Here is a 19,372-nt window from a genome sequence, read left to right as displayed (position 1 = left end):
TGCCAACTAGGGCGGTAGTGCTGGCCTCTATCGCCGCTCAGCTAATACGTCCCGATTGTGGCGTATTTGCACACAATTTTTTTTTCGAGGTTGACGTGGGGGGAATCCCGCCGCTTGTTATATTCCACGAAAGTAGCCTCGAAGGCTCATGTTCTTACAACAGATAGGGAAAATACAAGGAGATACCGGGAAGAAGAAGACAAATAAAAAATTGAAAAAAAAGCAACTAGAAAAAGGAAACACAATGGGGAGGGGGGAGGTTAGCAACCGAAGCCAACCGAAACCCCCGGGAGGCCAGCACCTCAGAGGACAGTCACTATGACTTGGCATGGCGAGTAAAGGGCAACAACGAAGACCTGCAGAACCGAGATCAAGCGCAGTCGAAGGGCGTCGGATAGCCGAGACTGGGCCGACGACACCGGTGTGCCGACCCCGTGGTCGAAGGGAGATGCAGAAACTCTTCATGCTACAACCACGAACCAGACAAACCACAACCCGGCATCACCTTGAGGACCTCACGCCGACCGCTAGACGGGTAACTCCGAAGAGAAACCACACCGCAGGCAGGCGGACCGAAGGGAGCAGGTTGTGGAATTCGTGGACACCAGCAGAAGCACACGAAAAAACGCCCTTGCACGGTCGAAGGGCGTCAGATAGCCGAGTCCGTGCGGCGACACTGGTGTGCCGCCGGTGTTGCTGTAGATGGTGTGCCGCCAAGACCAACACAATCGAATTGCGTCGAATAGCCGAGACTGGGGCGACGACACCGGTGTGCCGACCCCGTGGTTGAGGGGGCGCATGCCATGGATAGCACAGTAGCTACCGCAGAAAAAGAGCAGGTGGCATTGGTGTGTGGTCCAGTACACACTTCCCATGATGATAACACATTATCACTGTTTGATATCACCCAATATGTAGCTTTAGGTGGAAGCGGTTTCATCCTTAACATGGGGCAATCATGAATTTCCAACTGTCCAATCACGTGATCCTCACCATTGGAGTATGACGTGTTCCACTCTTCCAGGTTTTCCATACCTCTGAGAATCAATCTTTCTAGGTTTGGCAGTTGGCCCACTAGCCAGGCTGGAAAGCTGACACCACTGTAGCCACATAGCTCCAACTTCTTCAATGTGCTTGGTGGCACCAGATTTTCCATCAAAATTTTGTGATCCACAAATCTCTCAGCATCTCTAGTCCACTCCAATGTCAAGTCCTCAAGTTTTTTCTTCCCCATCAAATTTATACGATGTGCCTCTTCTACCGACTTCACATTTTCAAGTTCAGTCAACTTGAGCACGATAGGATCCATGTGTTCTAACAGGACGAGATTGCTACTAGAGTGACCATCACCAGGCTGCACCCCAAAGTGTGGTAACGATATTGCACTGCCACCAAGCTGAGGGGCTTTGGAGATACTGTAACAACCATTTATATCAAGAAGCTTCAAACTATCGATTGTACTTATACTTTCTGGTATCTTTTTAAGATATATGCATTTCGAGAGGTTCAATGTATGCAGCTTTCTCAGGTTACACATACTTTCAGCTGTAAATATCAAAATTATCAGACAAGTCCAAATACTCCAGATTGGAAAGATTACTGCATATATAGTTGATGAGACTGTCCATGGTATCTTTATACATCGTTTTCAGCCTAGACACATTCAAATACCGGAGTTTGTTCACATCTTCTGGCAGCAACTTGATACATGTTCCCTGTAAATTCAAATGTTGCAGATTGGAAAGACCAACCAAAGCTTCATCTAGACAATCAATTGTACAACAGTCTGATAGATCAAGATACACCAAATTTTTTAGACTCATAAATGACCTCGGCAATTCTGACATACTCTGACAACCTGATAGGTTTAAGTACTTGAGTTGAATGAATGTGCCCAAAACTTCTGGGAGTTTTTGAAGACTACAGTGCTTTGAAGATAAGTTCAAATACTCAAGTTTGTTCAGCGAGCCCAAAACTTCTGCTTCCTGGCAACTTTCAAGATATGAGCTGAATGATAAGTTCAAATACTCTAGTTTGGATAGGACGCCTAGAGCTTCCGGCATCTCTCCAATTTTTTGGCAGTGAGATAAGTTCAAATACTGGAGTTGTGTGAGGTTCCCCAATAGTACCAATATACCTCCAACGCAAGAGCAATTCGACAGATCCAAATGCACCAATTTTTGTAGCCTCCTGAATGATTCTGACAGTTTTGCAAGTCCTGAACAACCTGACAAATGAAGATACACCAGACCTTCAATATCTCCAATTGACTTCGGTAGCTCCACAATTGTAGGAGATCCATGAATGTCCAGATAAATTAATTTTGAGAGCTTGGTGATAATATCTGGAATCGTTGGATGTTGGACTCCTGGAGCAAGATACCTCAACTGCTTCAGTACACCAATAGAATCTGGCAACTTGTGTATGATGCACTCACTTAAGTCCAAGACACGCAGGGAATTAGCGGATGAAAATGCAACATCATGTACTTTGCTTTTATCACACTTCATAAAACGGAGTGCCCTTATCTTGGATAACTCCAAGACCAATGGCTTGCTGCAATCATCGAGTAATGCATAGTGATAGCAGCTTCCTCGGGCATTATCGCCTTTGCTAACAACAAGAATTTCATTGTCCATGGCTGTCCTTGCTAAATCGTGCACCAAGTCATGCATGGTTAACAATGTAATATCTTCACCATATAGGTCGATATTCTGCAAAAATTAATCATTCCGCGGCATCAGATTCTCTAAGTTGATATATTTAAGACTATTTATGAATTAACTTCCTTAGATTAATATATTTTATCTATTGACTCCGTTATTAAATAATAAAACTATTTTTGGTCCTCCAGTACTTCCAAAGTCTATTGGTCTCTAGGCTCTAACACTGTACTATTTGTACCCTTGTGTCACAAAATCATACAATTTTTTTTATCATTCAAACCATTGTAAAGACATGACTGGATGTTTTGCGCATTGGCAGGCAATTAATCATGGTTTTTTTTTCAAAAATAAGAAATTTATGAAATGTGAGACTTTTAATCAAATTGGTAAAAATCATGTCACAAAATCATAAAAAAATATCACTCAAATAATTGTAAATTAGTTTTCAAAGACATGACTGGATGTTTTTCCGCAGTGGCATGCAGTTAATCATCATGGGGTTTTTTCAAAAATACAAAATTTACGAAATGTGAGAATTTTAATCAAATTGAAGAAGTTAAAAAAATGTTGGAAAATAAGTATTTCAACTTGAAAAAACATAAAAGATCATAAAAGTTTGGTAAAATGTGTGTACGTAGGCACACAAAAAAAGAACAACTACGTAGCACCGAGAAGGACGATGAGGCCTTCACTATGTCATCTCCCCGCCTCCTTGCCAAGATATGTGGCAGCCGACCTCGGCATCAATGCGTGTTTTCTTCAACAGGAAGATGCCCTCCTCCAAATGAGGCAAGGACGAGTCCATACTTTTTTACGGCGGCGACCAGCCGACCACAATGGTGGCGGCTGCAAATTTTTTAAACTTTATGTAATGTCCATCCGTGGTGGTTTTGTCTACTATGTTGGGACCGTCTGGGATCCAAGCGTCAGAGCATCTCCACCGGCAGCCACAATAGAAACCCTCACATGCCTATTGGGGTGTCGGGTACAAAATGAGCTCACATCGGCAGCCCCAATAAAATAACCGGTGGATTCTGGAGGGGTCGGCACACCCGCGCCGGCCCCGAATGGCAGGGTCGACGTGGGGGTGCCGGCGCCTACCGCCACGTAGGATCTGACAAGGTGGCCCCGCTTGGCAGCGACAGTGGCGGGCGTCAACGATGTTTATTGCCCGCTTTGGTTCCCCAGGCAAGGACACCCATCCCTCGCATGCGTCGATGGCCACGTGACGGCACGACTCCCCATGCCGGAGTGAATGCCGCACCAGACCATTCATTTTCCGCAGTGTGCATTTAAGCGAGGTGAACTGCTCACCTCCCCTCACACCTCCGCTTCTCACCTCCATCGCCGCCCAAAACCCTACTGTGTGCCGCAGATCCAGTCTACCGATGGCGTTCAACGACGAAGGCAGCAGCTCCGGTGCCAGCACGCCGAGTGTGACGCTCGACAAGGCCATTGTCCTCGCGGATAATGGCGTACTCACGCCGCTTGACATGAGGCTCGTGAGCGGCTGGAAGATTAGCGTGCCAGAAGATGGGCGCCTGGAGGCGCTCATCGAGGAGCACCGCGACCAGCTCACCGATGAGCAACGGGCCGACTCGAGCTTCGCCGGCAGACAGCGAGCTGTGGCCAACCCTGCTCGAGGACGAACTGCAAGCGGCCCTCAGCTACTTCATCGGGTCATATCCTCCGTGCCGTCACAACCGCCGGGAGCGACGCCAGTGGTGGTACGTCCCCACCATCAAGTTGGTGCTGGCCTACAACTCTACGTGCACCCAACACCGCGGTCTGCGCCTCGCATCTTCGGCGGGGCAACCTCACACTCGTCTTCGTCGTGCACCCATCCGTCACCACCGGGGCCCTGTTTGCAGGGTTCCTCGTGGCACGGGCGCTCTGCCGGAGCCGTCGCATTCTGGCAGCCCAAGCCAGAGCCGCGCATGTCACCGCGCTACGGGGCGCAACGTTCCGGCAGCCCAAGACAGAGGTGCACTCGCCACCGCGCTACGGGGGTGTCGCGTTCTGGCTGCACAAGCCAGAGCCGTGCTCGCCACTAAGGGGCCGCCTCTTCCTCCGCCGCTCCAAAAACCAGCAGTCGGCGGCGGCACCGAAGAAGGAGGTCAAAGAGGAGCCGGAGGCGGGGGACGAATACCGGTGGGTGCAGATGGAGCTCCGCCACCAAACGATCCCGCGGATACCCCTGCCTGAGCCAGGCACTCCGCGCGTCGTTCAACATCCCTCTGGCAGTGATGAAGGGCTTCGGCAAGGTGTGGTCGGCGTCGGACGACTATGACATGGTCATCGATCTGGAGGACGACGATGACTCGACTTTGACTTCGATGACTTCTCCGACTAGAGAGATTTAGTTTGTTTCAATTTTAGTTCAATTTTGTAATATAAACCTAAATTTGAATGAAAATCGCTGTCTTTGTTTAGTTTGTTTGAATCTGTCTCACCCCTTAAAAAAAGGGCGCATCGGTGTGGGAAGTACCTCCCCAAATGGAGGGCGCGAGTGCCGGCGCCCCCAATAGGGCACTGCCGGTGCCAATTTGGGGCACGCCGGTGGAGATGATCTCACATCTGCCTTGCATGAAGGTTGCCAATCATGGGGATTGTCCGAGACGTCCCCAAAAACCACTGATAGCTATATATGTACTAGTGAATCAATGTACGTTGGAGCATATTCAGAACTGAAGTTTTTACGGTGTGTATTTAAAAAATAACAAATGGTTAACTTCTCGAATGAAGTAACTAATCATGCTAGTCCCGGTAGGCACAAGCCTAGATTTTATGTAAAGTCATATGTAGATACAAACTTCGTACCTCATGGTGGACATTTCCTACAACTTGACATTACCTTTTCGTGATAGCCATAATAATATAGTTGCATGTTTTATTTAGCTAGCATGCCGCAATAGAATCAAATATCTAATGTTATATGGTTGTGCCGGACCGTGCACCAATATGAAAATGGTCTTTGTTTGTGCATATCAACCCGTAAGATCTTTTTAAGTAGTTTTTTTTAAAATGTGTTTAAGCAACAAAACTATGATGTGTTATGCTATCATATATTTCAATACCTTACAGTTTGTGTATTTCACAAATGTACACCAAAATCCTATGCACTATATACTTTTTTTTGCAAGGGTATGCACTATATACTTGAGTTTCCCTACACCAATTCATACAAAATAACAAAACTGTTCAATTGTGTAAGGTGTGCATAAACTCACCGATTGTGAATTTGAATGTTCAAGGAAAGAGAGTCCCAAAAGCTGACTAATGCATCTCTCACCAAGTTGCCAAGTAGAGAAACCAAGAGAAACCCACTGGTGAATAAGCTCATCTTTAACTATCTTGTGACCTTTTGGAAATATTGCACAATAGGCAAAGCATAGCTTCAAATACGATGGCATAATACTATAGCTTAATTTCAAAGATGCAATCACTTGTATAGAAGATGTATCTTTCAAAGAAGATACAGTCCATATATTGCTATCCCTCAAGGATTCCCATTCACTAAAATTTATATATTGCAGCGTCTGTCCAATTGATTTAGCTGCTAAAGCCACACCACCACACTTCATTGCAATGGCATTCCCTATCTTCTCTGCATGTTCTTTGCCACCTCTAGATTCAAATGCACTCTTTTGCTTTATTATAGACCAACACATGTCATCGGTCAAAGCTTTTATTTTGTATGGTCGGATGGTAGAATTTTTTCTTGCTATGCCTTCATCGCGTGTGGTTACTATAACAACCACACTATTGTCCTTCCCAACCTTTAGCATATCGGTCAGGCCTTCCAGATGAAAATCCTCGCCCTCCCAGAGGTCATCTAAAACAATAAGAATCTTCTTACCAGCAAAAAGCTTTTGAAGGGATTTGTGTATCATCTGAATTTCAGTGTACTCACTCTCCTTCTCTTTCTCTGATAGTTGTGTTATTATAGAATTTCCAATATTCTTCAAATCAAACGTCTGAGACACATAAACCCACCCCTGAGAGTATTCTTTGAATTGGAAACTATTATAAACCATTTTTGCCAAGGTGGTCTTGCCAAGGCCTCCAATTCCATATATAGGAAGGATTGTGATGTCTTGTGTCATGCTTTCAGATAAGGAAGCCAATATATCATTTTTATCATCGGTCCTCCCAACAATTTGTGTCTCCATGATTGACGATGTTTCCCTTATATCAGTAAGTTTCGGCTCACTTGCATTAGTGCCTTCTGTTAATTTGAACTTTTTGCGTTGATATGTTATCTCCTCTAGATCCTCCCTCATCTTCTCCATCCTATTGGCCACTGTAATCTTGGGACCAATTGTGAGACAGGGGATCATAATTGCCAAATACTTTTTGAAGGAGCACTGCAAGACAATTGATTTCTCATTACAATGTGAAATTATAAGTACTAGTACAATATGGTATCGCAAATATAGATGCAAGTGGGATAATATTAGGATACCCTCTCAGAAACTCAATTCGGCTCCCGGGTGCGTATGATCCATCTACCATAAAAACATATTTCCAAGTGTTAAAAAATTTTGATAAAAAAATTTACATGTACATCTCCATAATATATGTGTATTCGTCAAGTTTCACGAAAAAATGATATTTTTTGTAGTCTAAACGAAAAAGAGAAAATTTATCTTGTGACAAGTCTTTGTTTCAGCATCGAATTTTGTCTTTTTTACACACGCCACATGACATGTCGATTTTTCATTAAACGACTTTGCGAGCGCGTAGCACATGAAGATGTACGTGCGGAATTTTTGTTTCAATTTTTTGACATTTTAAAATGTGTCTAACATGTATTTCAAAATAAAGGGAGCATACGCTCCCTATTTAGTTCAACCAAATAAACAAACTTTTCTTATGATATCATCATTTTGCAAAAGTAAGTTTATTTTTTACTAAATAGGTTAGGGGGTACTTAATGTTGACCCAGTTGCATCTCTAATTGGAAATGCACTCAGGACAATATGGCACTTCTTCTTGAATCAAATTTTGTTTCTTATTTTGTAAATATACACCAAATATGCTATTGGACAAAACTGTAAGAAATCAAGATTCAGAATGTAAAAGTCCTATAAAAATTTAAAATTAAGATATATAATATCTAAACCTTTTTTCATGTGACATATATAAATTAACTTACCTTTGACATTTTAATTAGCTCCAGCAAGTTGTTTAGAAACCAAAACGTCATGAAAGAGCCGGGTGTTCTATTGATAAAGAAGCCATCACTAATGGTTACCTTCCGTGGAGACGGCTGGGTGATGGGCTGTGTGTCGGCTTCGAACTCATCAATCATGTCCGAGACGACATACATGAGGTCTTTAAGCCGCTTCAGCCAAAGACGCGTCGATTTATCCGTGATGGATCGCCTCTCGGCATCCTCAAGGACGGCATCGACGGATTCGAGTGCCATCTTCATCTTCTTCAGGTCCTCATCGAAGTTCTTCTGCAGGGTGATCTGGCCTCCGATCGCTGAACCGATCTGGGCACCCACCACCTTGAGGCTGGTCGTGCGGAATTGGGTGGGGTGGGTGCTGAAGGTCGTGGAAAGCAGAATGGAGTTTGGGTTACTGCAATTGCATTCTTTGCAAGTCTGTGTCTTTCCTTACCTTTTGTGATTGTCACTGAATAGTTGTAGGAATCTTTGCGAGGAGTAGGAAGAGAGCAAGAATCAACTCCAAAGAAAAAGGGCTACGTAGAATGGAAGCCAACTAAAGTAGAATAATGAACCGATGCCAAAGCCATCTAAGCATGACAAAGGGCTACCAAGGAAACGAATAGCATTTCGTAGTTCTTCCCTTATAACCGGAAGTTCAAATAAGAAGAGAAGAGTTTACTTGGGCTAAAAGCAATAGTTCATTATATGCCTGACTGCCTGGTACTGTAGAAGTTCCATTTTCATATTTTTTAGTGTTTTTCCCGGAAATCCAGGGTCTGACGTCTGGTACATGAGGCAGAGGAGGACTATCTCCTGTAGATTTTTCAGGCAGATCGACCTCGTTGTCCATCGTCCAGTTCGAGTCATTGTATCATCGGTAGTCCAATAAATGAAATTAAGACTTGAGTACAAACTCTAAGAGCATCTCCAGTCGCGTCCCCCAAATGACGTTTGGGGGACGGCGGACAAGAAATGGAGAAAAACGCGTTCCAGTCGCGTCCCCCAAAGCTAAATAGCGCCTCATTTTATGTCCGGCGTCCCCGGTAGAGACTCTATGTATGGAGTCTCTACCGGGGACGCCGGACACAAAAATAGCGTTCGGACGCATGCATGCAGCCCCTACTCCCCACATGTCATTCTCTTTTCCCACACTTTCTCTCACCTACTTTTCTCACATGGGGTGGTCCCTTCTATTAAAATGCATGCATCCGGACGCTGTTTGAGGGACGCGGCTGGAAAGGGTCTCTTTTTTGTACAAATTTTTAGTCTCTTTTTGTCCGGCGCGGTCCTAAGCGTCCCCCAAATCATTTGTGCCGGACGTTTTTTGAGGGACGCGACTGGAGATGCTCTAAAGTTCTCAACCCATAAAACAGTCTTAACTGCACGACTCTTCTGCAAAGATCAAACCAACTACGAGCTGCATCAAGAATTGCAGGTTGCATCTGCATCAATATCAACACCTGCAGTGCAGGGCGATGACCGGTGTGATGTTTGCAAGGTGGGGTATGCTTTGGATGTTCTGCGCAAGAAATCTGTAAGGCGATGACACTTGTGGAAGGGTATGTACGGTATCAGCTATCTCTGTCAGGCTGGGACATAATATGTCCCATCTGTGAGATTGCTTCATAGACCTCCTCTTCAGAAAAATGAGCTATTAAAATCCCATTTTCATTAGATGGAATTTGCGGAATCTCATGCACCACCTCCTTTACTAAAGAAATATTACTTGGAGCCGGTGCCCCAAACAATTTTTTTTATAGAATTCAGTGATATAGACCTTGAGATTATCCTCCCCAATAAGAGTTCCTTCTTGTTGCTCTAATTGGAAAATTTTCTTTTTTCGATGCTTACCATTTGCAATCAAATACCATTACCATTACCTGACGTGTCGTGAGATGATTGGGGTACTATCTATCTCCAAGATGGAGATGATTTGAGATGCCAGTGAAAAATCATGCACAATATGAGCAATCTTTGTCAGGCTGGGACACTCGGTGAGCCGAATCTGATGTCCATCCAGGACACAACAACAACCTGGAACAGTCTTCATTCGTAAATGCACAATTAAATTAATACTCCCTCTCGTTCATATTAGTTGATGCTAATATAGATGTGTCTAGACACATTTTGGTTGTAGGTACATCCATTTTGACACCAAGTAATATGGATCGGAGGAAGTACAACTGATGAAGATTTCAATCTTTCATCTCGTTGTCATTCATGATTTCTTCAATTTAATATGACAAACTAGCAACAGATTTATTGCAAGCAGGCATACATGCCTCTACAAGTGTTCAGGCAAATGTTGTCTTGACTTTTATATCATGCTAAAGACATGCAAGTATCCGAATGAACAGGAGGGCAACAATGAAAGAAACCACGATTACAATTTACAAGTACAATCTGTTTGGCTAAAAAAAGGTGAAAATAACAGGACGTCCATACATTTCACTGGAGTTATAACTCATTTAGTTATAACTCATTTAGTTATACATTGTTGGAGTTAACCTTGTTGTGTAGGTGTCAAGCTCATGTTTATTTCAGTTAAGTTTCAGACTTTTCATTCAGTAGAAAGCTGCGGCAATGTGCACCGTCAGGTGTACATGCAAAACTTGTTAGTTGTGTCAGAGTTTAGCTAGCTTGGTGCTGTGCCTGTACGGTGCCAAGCCTGAATATGTTAGTTGCATGTCTAGTTAGTAGGAGGAGAGAGACACATGCATGGATCGATAGAGTCAGCTGATGGATAGGATTAGTTGTGACCTGGTAATCAGCCGTTGTGCAGCGATAGTGAGCACGATCTCCAGATGCGAGGAGAGTGGCCGAGTGGTGTGGCCATCGTGGTTACTAGTTCCTATCTCTCGGCTAGTGGAGTCGTGTCCTCGACTGAGTGCCTCTGCATGTACTACTTATAGGCCTCTGTAACCAGTTTGTTAATAGAGGAGAACAAGAGAAAAGAGCACAAGTGCGTGTGCAGAAAAGTTCTCTGTGTGTTCATTGTATCCAGTGCGTGTGTGAGTCTTCTTCCTCCTTGGGCCAAAACTATCACATTTCACTGGAGTTATAACTCATTTAGTTATAGAAAACACAGCTGGGTTGTATGTCTTTCGTATCTAAGCAGAGATAAGAAGACATACACAATGTAACAATGAAGCCATGCACTTTAGTAGCGATCCAAATGAAGAAGCAGAAACTGTGCATGGGTAGCACCCAAAGATCCCCAAGGCCTCATTCGGCACACATGAATTTATGTCTTTCGTATCTAAGCAGAGATAAGAAAACATACAGAATGTAACAATGAAGCCATGCACTTTGGTAGCGATCTAAATCAAGAAGCAGAAACTATGCACGGGTTGCCACTAAGAGCATCCCCACAGGGAGCCACCAAAGACCCCCCAAGGCCTCGTTCGGCACACATGAATTTATGGGATTAGAATGTTTTGTTTCCTTAGGACATTACGAGATCCCTCCAAATGGCGGCTTAACTCTTTGGCAAGCCAGGTTTCTATAGGTTTGGAAGAGTTTTGCTTTAATTATTCCTGCAAAACCTGGCGTTACACGTGTGAATCAAACCCTAAGCAGTCCTCACGTTTTCTCTCGCCAACTTGCAATATGTTTGCTCACTACAATCGATTCCCAACCCAGGGCAAAAACGCCCAGCCTAACTGGAGACGGAGCCCGGAGCGCGAAGCATGGTCTTAACCGTGCAAAGCTAGTTGAACCAATAGCAAGGCCCGATCCCTGACTGAACAACATGTTTTCACCTAAAACACTAGGCATAATACACTCTAATCCCTGCGTGCCGAACAAGGCCCAAAGGGGATCCGGGTGTTCTGGCCTAAAAATCGTCTCCCACTGGCACCCCCATGCTGTGCTGCACGCGTAGGCCGGCCTTGTAGCAAGGGGGTCAAGGGGGGGCGCCAACAATGTTTGGCATGCGCTAAACGCCTTGTAGGGCCGTCCTGGCAACAACGCAACCCTCCCCATTCGCCCTCTTTCTATCCCGACCTTGCGGCGGTGCTCTACTCCCTTCGCCGCCTCCATATCACCGTCCCCGCCATCCTGATTTGACGCGCCAAAAAACTCTGCGGGTTGTGTGAGAGCTACAGGGCTGAGTGCCCATGATCTCGTCGGCTGTTGGAACCGCTACATCGCTTATGCGGACCGCCGCAACAACCCTCTGTGGCCGGATTGTTGCCACTGACACCGCCCGAAGGATGTCGAGCCAGGTAGTCTTGGCGCGGCATGTGAGTCCTCCATCCCCTCCAACCTCTCCCCTACACTGGCGATGTGCTTTTGGTTTAGGGTTTAGGAAAGGCTTGTCTATTTTGAAATTATTTAAGGATTGTCTTCATAGCTTAGAATTATGCCTATCTTTGCCGATGTGTAGTACCCCGAGCTGGACTACACGCCGGAGACAATCACCGACCCAGCGTGAACCGGCATTACCTATCCCGAATCAGCCCCGTGGTGCCGTATACATGACCTTTTGCCGGAGGAAGCCGTTGCTTTCGAAGGGACGAGCACATGACGACATTTCTATGTATGTTCGAAGAAAACAAGAAGAAATGTGCTACATTATCTTGATTTAGTAAGAGATGAATTTCTCAGATTTATACATAATTCACATTTGTAGCATGGTATCAATTGCGGGTTTGTGTATTGGGCTGATCCTCAATGGTCTTTGCCATGCCAACATCCATTAATCTCTTTGTGGGTCATCTATGAGGCAAAAGTTCTCAAAATCACGAGAAAATTCAAAATGCTGAGCTCACAATTTGATTGAAGAAAAGAGCAAGGTGGAAGAAAAATACACCAGCTTAGTGGCTGATATGAATCACTAGATGGATGTGCTGAGAAGCGTGCGTTGGAGCAAAATATGGCAAAATTAGAAAAAAACTGTAAGAACGATTTTGAAAGTGAGTTGCACAAGATGGAAAAGGAGAGGAATTTTTTGCTAGAGGAGAACAAGATATGGAAGGATAAAAAGGGAAAAAAAAACTAGAGGAGGAGAAGAAGAAGTTGGAATACACCTTCTATGAGCTTCTAAAAGCTAATGATGCAAATAAAGGTAAGTTAAAGAAGATCAATCAAATTTGTGATGAGTCAGATTTGTATTTTGGACGTATGTACTAACAAAACAATTAGTTCTACTCCCTCCGCTGGGCCTTGATCTTGTCGTGCGAACAATCGGTCTCCATCCCTGGCAGAATGTTGATCTTGTTGACGGCCATCTTCTAGCCGCCGCTGCTCGGTACGTGCATGTCCGGCTGCACAGGGTAACGTGCCCATAGAACGCCCATGCCTCGGTGATGGTGAGGCTGCCGCGCCAGAATTCGTTTGCGGCGTTGTTGCGGTGTCTGCTCGACATGGCTGAGGGGGGAGGGCGCGAATGGTGTGGAGTCGACGCGAAGGCCGGTTCGTCTTTGATACAGTGGCGGCAGGCGAAGCGGCTTGGGGCGGTCGGTCGCAATTAGCTCTAGCATGGATGGCCATGTGGCCATGCGCGATGGCGACACTTCCCTGCGCGGCTCGGTGAGAAAGCTATGCGGCGTAATCCGCTTGACCGGAGGTAGGTGCCAGCGTAAAACCTCGTGTGCATGCCTCTGTATGGCTGTCGAGGCTGTCCCGCCACTGATGACACGACTTTTGGTTACGTCCAGCGCCCATAGCGTCCCGTGTGTAGCCCACGTGGGATGGAAAAGAACTTTGGAAAGCACGGCTGCCATCCAGCTTATCCTAAACATTTTTTTTCGAAATGGGGTTTACCCCGGTCTCTGCATCGGTTGATGCACACAACCTTTTATTAATAACCTGAATATTCAAAGTTTACAATTTATGGAGCAACGAGGGTCGATACAAATATCAACTACCGAAAAATAATATGTCTGCTAAGCAATCTAAGCATCTTCTAATCTTTTAATAGGCCGCCAAGTAGCCTGGTAGAAAATATCCTGGGCAACCATTCGAAGGCGGTTGCATCCAGAAACCATGTACTCCCGCTGGTCCTCCGGGAGCAAGAGCGCCAAATATGGATCCAGTGAACCATTGTGTGAGTAACCTGCAAGAAATTAGTAGAGTCCTTTTTTGTTAAAACAATATCATTTCTGCAATTCCATATTGACCAACATAAAGCTGAAACACCAATGCGAATCCTACCTTTATCAGTTTTGTGAGTTCCATTAAGCCAATTCCCAAACATATTTGTGACATTGGATGGAGGTGGAATATTATACGAAGCAAAAAACACCCGCCAAATAAGTCTAGCAAAAGGACATGAAATAAAAAAAAATGTTCAACTGATTCCTCAGCGTCACACAAAGAGCATTCCGTATTTCCATTTCAATTCCTCTTTGCTAGATTATCACGAGTCAAAAGGACTTTTATACTAAGGAACCACATAAATATTTTAATTTTAAGTGGGATTTTTAGTTTCCAAAGATATTTACGAAGGTATCTTGTATTCCCATTTAACATGTCACCATACATAGATTTGATAGTGAATTTCCCTGAAGATGTTAGGCCCCAAACGAAACTTATCTTGATCATCATTTAGATTTATCTCCATTAACCTTTGGCATAATTGTACCCATTGATCCCATTTATCACCAATCAGCCTTCTCCGAAAACCAATATTTAACGGAGTTGAACTCATAACATTTGCCACGGTATCATGCTTACGATGGACTGTTGCATAGCTGGGGATACTGAGATGCAAGGGTCTGATCACCTAACCATCTATCTTCCCAAAATCGAACTCCTTCTCAGGAACCTACTTCAAATTTTCCCCTGCTAAAAAATATCCCCCTTTAACTTTCATTAGTCCTTTCCAGAAAGGTGAATCAGTAGGCTTACTTTCAACTTCAGCCAAAATTTCTGTGATAAGTACTTGTTTTTTAAGAGTTGTTTCCATAACCCTTCTTTAGAAAGGAGCTTATATAGCCATTTACTAAGCAGGCAAGATTTTTTAATCTCCCGTACTTCAATTACAAGACCACCTTGGTCCTTGGGTCTGCAAATTAAGTTCCACTTAGTTAACCGATTTTTTTTTTATTTTCCTCACATTACCAAAAGAAACGTGATCGGAAAAAATCTAATCTATTCCTTACCCCTTTAGGTATATCAAAGAAGGATAACATAAATATCGGTAAACTAGTAAGAACAGAGTTAATCACTACAAGGTGATCCCCATATGATAACATCTCTCCAGCCCAACATCCAAGTTTTCTCTCAAATCGACTTTCTACTGATTCCATTCGGAGTTTTTTAACTTTCTATAATGGATTGGAATACCCAAATACCTGAAGGGCAAAGGACTAGATTCACAACCAAATAGTTGTTTATACTGCTCCCCTTCCTCTTTAGCCTTACCAAAACAGAAAATCTCGCTTTTCTGAAAATTGATTTTTAGTCCTGACAATTCTTCAAAGAAATGCAATATTAGTTTCATATTTACATCCTTTTCAAAGTCGTGTTCCATGAAAAGTATCGTATCATCGGCATATTGCAGTATAGAAATTCCTCTCTCAACTAGATGAGGGATAAGACTTCATGTTTGTCCATCCTCTTTCGCCCTTGCTATTAGGATGGCTAGCATATCTGCAACAATGTTGAACAACATAGGTGACAGCGGGTCACCCTGTCGAAGACCCTTCCTGGTTTGAAAATAGTGACCAATGTCATCATTGACCTTGATCCCTACACTTCCTCCTCTAACAAATTGTTCGATGAGTTGACACCATTTGAGATCAAAACCTTTCATGTGCATGACTTGTTGAAGAAAAATGCCATTTTACCTTATCATAAGCTTTCTCAAAATCAATTTTAAATATCACTCCATCCATTTTCTCCCGATGAAGTTCATGAAAGGTTTCATGTAAGACAACTACTCCTTCAAGAGTATGTCGTCTTGGCATGAATATCAACTATGTAGAACTAATAACTGTTTCAGCAACAGTATTAGCTCTAATAGTAGCGACCTTCGTGAATATTTTGTAACTAACATTGAGAAGATAGATTGGCCTATATTATTGGATTTGAACCGCATTTTCCTTCTTAGGTAACATGGTAATAACACCAAAGTTCAATTTATACATCTGTAATTCCCCTGAATGCAGTTGATAGAACATTGACATTAAATCCCCCTTGATAACTCCCCAAAAAGATTTGATAAAACTCAGTTGGAAAACCATCAGGACCTAGAGATTTATTTAACTCCATTTGAAAAATAGCATCAAGGATACTATTCTCCTGTTGGGTTAATTGCGGAATATCCTGTCGAAACTCCTCACTCAATGTGACGGTAGAAGTAGCTGGCTCTCCAAACAACTTTTTATAATATTCAGATATATAAACTTGTAAATTTTCATCACCCACTATGGTTCCTTCCTCTTGTTCTAGTTGAAAAATTATTTTCCTTCTATGTTTTTCATTTGCAATTAAGTGAAAATATTTAGTATTGTTCCCCCTTCTTGAATATGTTTTAGCTTGGCCCTTTGTGCCCATTTTGACGCCTCATCTCTACGAAGTTTTGTTAAATCATCATTTACCTTTCGTAGCTTTGCCCTCTCATCATCATCTAGAGGAGTTGACTCAGCTTTCAAGTCCCATCTATAAAGGATAGCAATTTTTCTTTTTCTTTATTGTATTGACCACTTAAACATTTTGCCCAACCTTTAAGAAAATGCCTAATATGCCTAATTTTATTCTGCCATTTGGCAATAGGATAATTTCCACGGGTCTCAGCCTCCCATTCAGCTTTGACTATTTCATAAAAATTCTCATGTTTCAGCCATGATATTTCAAAAGAAAAGTGAGATTTATTGCCGATATGAGCATGATTACCCGAATCAATTAACAAAGGAGCGTGGTCGGAGCCAGTCCTTGTCAAAGCTCTAACTGTAACTAAAGGGAATTTTTATTCCCACTCACCTGTCGAAAAGATTCGGTCAACCTTCTCATACGTTGGGTTTTCCCTCCCATTAGGCCAACTGAATTGCCTACCCGAGAGAGCAATCTCTCGCAGGTTTAGACTCTCAATAATGGAATTAAAAACGAAGGGCCAATGTGGCTTGACATTATCATTATTCTTATCCTCTTTTCTCCTCGAAATGTTGAAATCTCCCCAATTAGAGAAGGGGTGGATCCCGAGTTACCCATCGTGGCATGTTCAGCAAGGAATTCTGCTTTATGAGAATCTTGAGCAGCGCCATAAACTGGCACTATTACCCACTCAAACCCATCATGTTTACATCTAACATGTAGTTTGACACAAAAATCCCCAGTTTCAGTTGTACCAACTTGTAGCGACGCATTATTTATTCCAACAAGGATACCTCTAGACCTCCCATCAGGTGGAAGGGAAAACAAAGAATAGTCTAACCCATTCGCCAACTTTTTAAGAAAATGTATTGAAAAGTTAGATCTCCCCATCTCCAGTAAGGCGATAAAATCTAATTTTTCCTCCCTTAAATGTTCTTTGACAAACAAGTTCTTCGCAACATCACCAAACCCATATGAGTTTCAAAATATTGAACTCATATTAACCTGAAATTTCATTTTTGAATCTAGCACTTCTACGAACACCTGAAAAATCAAAATCCTTCTTCTTTCGAGTATTATTAAGTTTAATTATAGGCATTAACATGTCATCCTGTTCCAATAGCTATTGCGCCTCCTCTATTATCAGATCTCCGGTAAGACTTGAGAATTTGGAGGTTAGCAAACTATTTTGGCCTTCTTCCTTATCTAATTGAGCCTCAACATTTTTATTTAAGATAACTAAAGTTCGATTTACATCTACCTCTTTAATAGATTCTACAGCTTTTAATACTTCCTTTTTATTTTTACCCAAAGATATGCCTAGACGACTTGCCTTAACCAAAATATCTTCATCAGACAAAGAAGCAAGCGATGGTTTAGATTTCCCATTACCTGGAGAAGTAAAGTCATGTCTCAGGTTAACATTCTGCATGGCCCTTTCCATCTATGTGGCATTCTTTCCATCTATGTGGCATTCGCATTTGGCTATGCACGAATCATGTCACTCGCCCGAACAGACAATGATGGAGTTGCAATACCCCCAAAACCACCACGTCATTAACCGGTGGAGTCTTCTTTGTCATTCCTTCAAGGTCGGTTACAGTAGTCGTTGGAGTACTTGAAAATTGTCTCGTTACCACAGTTGGTGACGGAGAATTTTCCATATCAACAACAATTCTTATACCTGTATTTTTCCTCGAAGCAACAGAGTAGCTTATGGAATGATTATCCGCAGACGATCCGAAGCCAACAACAGAATTGGATCCGCCATCAGCCGGTGACAACTATCCGTACCGGGCCCCACCATCATCGACGTCACATGCGACAAGACAGGAGGGGCCGGCATGATCTTCTCGGGTGCGCTGCTGGGGCTTGCGGCGGCCACTCCAAGCGCGCCAGCTGCGCCACAGCTCCCTCGGTGGCCGACAACGTGAGGTGGTAGAGAGGGGGCAGGGGGACCGCGCTCGTCGCGTCCGAGGTGACGCCGCACCTGGCGAGGGCACTGCGACCACTTGCGTCACGCGAGCTGTGCCCTGGCTGCCCAATGGCAGCGCAGGACCTGCAGCACCTGCCCGCTCCAATCCTGGAGCTACTGCCGACCGGATCTTCACTGATCCCGGAGCAGGATCAGCCTGGAAAGAAGCGCCCTCTCTGTCTTTTTCCGCATGACCATGCAATATCAAATTTGTGTCAATGAAATTGCAATTTTCATCAGAATTTAAAAGTGAAGATGAATAATGTTCCATTATATGACCTGGTAGGATATTATTAGCATGAATACCTTTTCTCAACAGAACCGTATTAAGAGAAGCAAACAATATTGGAGCCTCAAATTGATGTTGAACTTGGTGACCAACAACACCCTTAGCATTATTGATCTTCTTCACAGTGCCCTTCTGACTATTGACATTGCCTTGCTGCTCATTGTTCGTCGTCTTCTCGATATCCATGTCATTTGCACCATCCATTTTTATCATCATTAGATCCATTATTGTCCCCTCCACCATTGTTGTCTCCATTGTTAACCATATCATCACTACCAAGTTGAGTCATTGTAACTAGTTCCACCTCAAAACAAAGTTTAAAGAAGCCTCTTTGGATAAAAACATCCGTTGTCTCCGGTATGAGAGTATGATCTAAGCATCCAATTCGCAACCTCAACTCCTTATTCTTCCTAGTGTGTACCATGTTCACTTCCTTTGTCTTGCCAAAGAGAGTGCCCACCGCCCACAGAGACAAGAAGTCGGTCCTCACATTAGCTGGTATCCCTCTCACCCGCAGCCAAAGCTTAGGCAACATATACAAAGGATCCTCTAAGGCCGACCAATCATCAAAACGAAGATTAGAGGCTCTGTCCGGAACTGGGTAAGTGCAGAAAGTCTTCATCCACTGAGCTTCAGACTTATTATGGAATTTGACCCTAAAAATATTATTTTGAAAGTTATAGATCTCCCATTGAAAATTCCCCACAGGTACAATCCTCCTCAAACAT

At 43.5% G+C, this 19,372-nt stretch overlaps 1 protein-coding gene across 1 annotated transcript; it reads right to left on the bottom strand.

Moving 5' to 3' along the window:
• Positions 1–649: 649 nt before the first annotated feature.
• On the bottom strand, positions 650–18,887 carry LOC124648131 (putative disease resistance protein RGA1). Its single transcript, XM_047187944.1, has 8 exons — positions 18,371–18,887; positions 17,714–17,772; positions 9,723–9,847; positions 7,924–8,218; positions 6,146–7,033; positions 5,897–6,061; positions 1,672–2,714; positions 650–1,415 (listed from the first exon to the last, which is right to left on the bottom strand). Exons 1-8 carry the CDS (start codon positions 18,885–18,887, stop codon positions 650–652), a joined length of 3,858 nt encoding a protein of 1,285 aa, XP_047043900.1.
• Positions 18,888–19,372: the final 485 nt, after the last annotated feature.

The sequence above is a fragment of the Lolium rigidum genome, chromosome 4 (genome assembly GCF_022539505.1).
Source record: "Lolium rigidum isolate FL_2022 chromosome 4, APGP_CSIRO_Lrig_0.1, whole genome shotgun sequence".
NCBI lineage: Eukaryota > Viridiplantae > Streptophyta > Magnoliopsida > Poales > Poaceae > Lolium > Lolium rigidum.
Note: the sequence above shows the minus strand (reverse complement) of the source record. Positions and strands in the feature narration are given on the sequence as shown.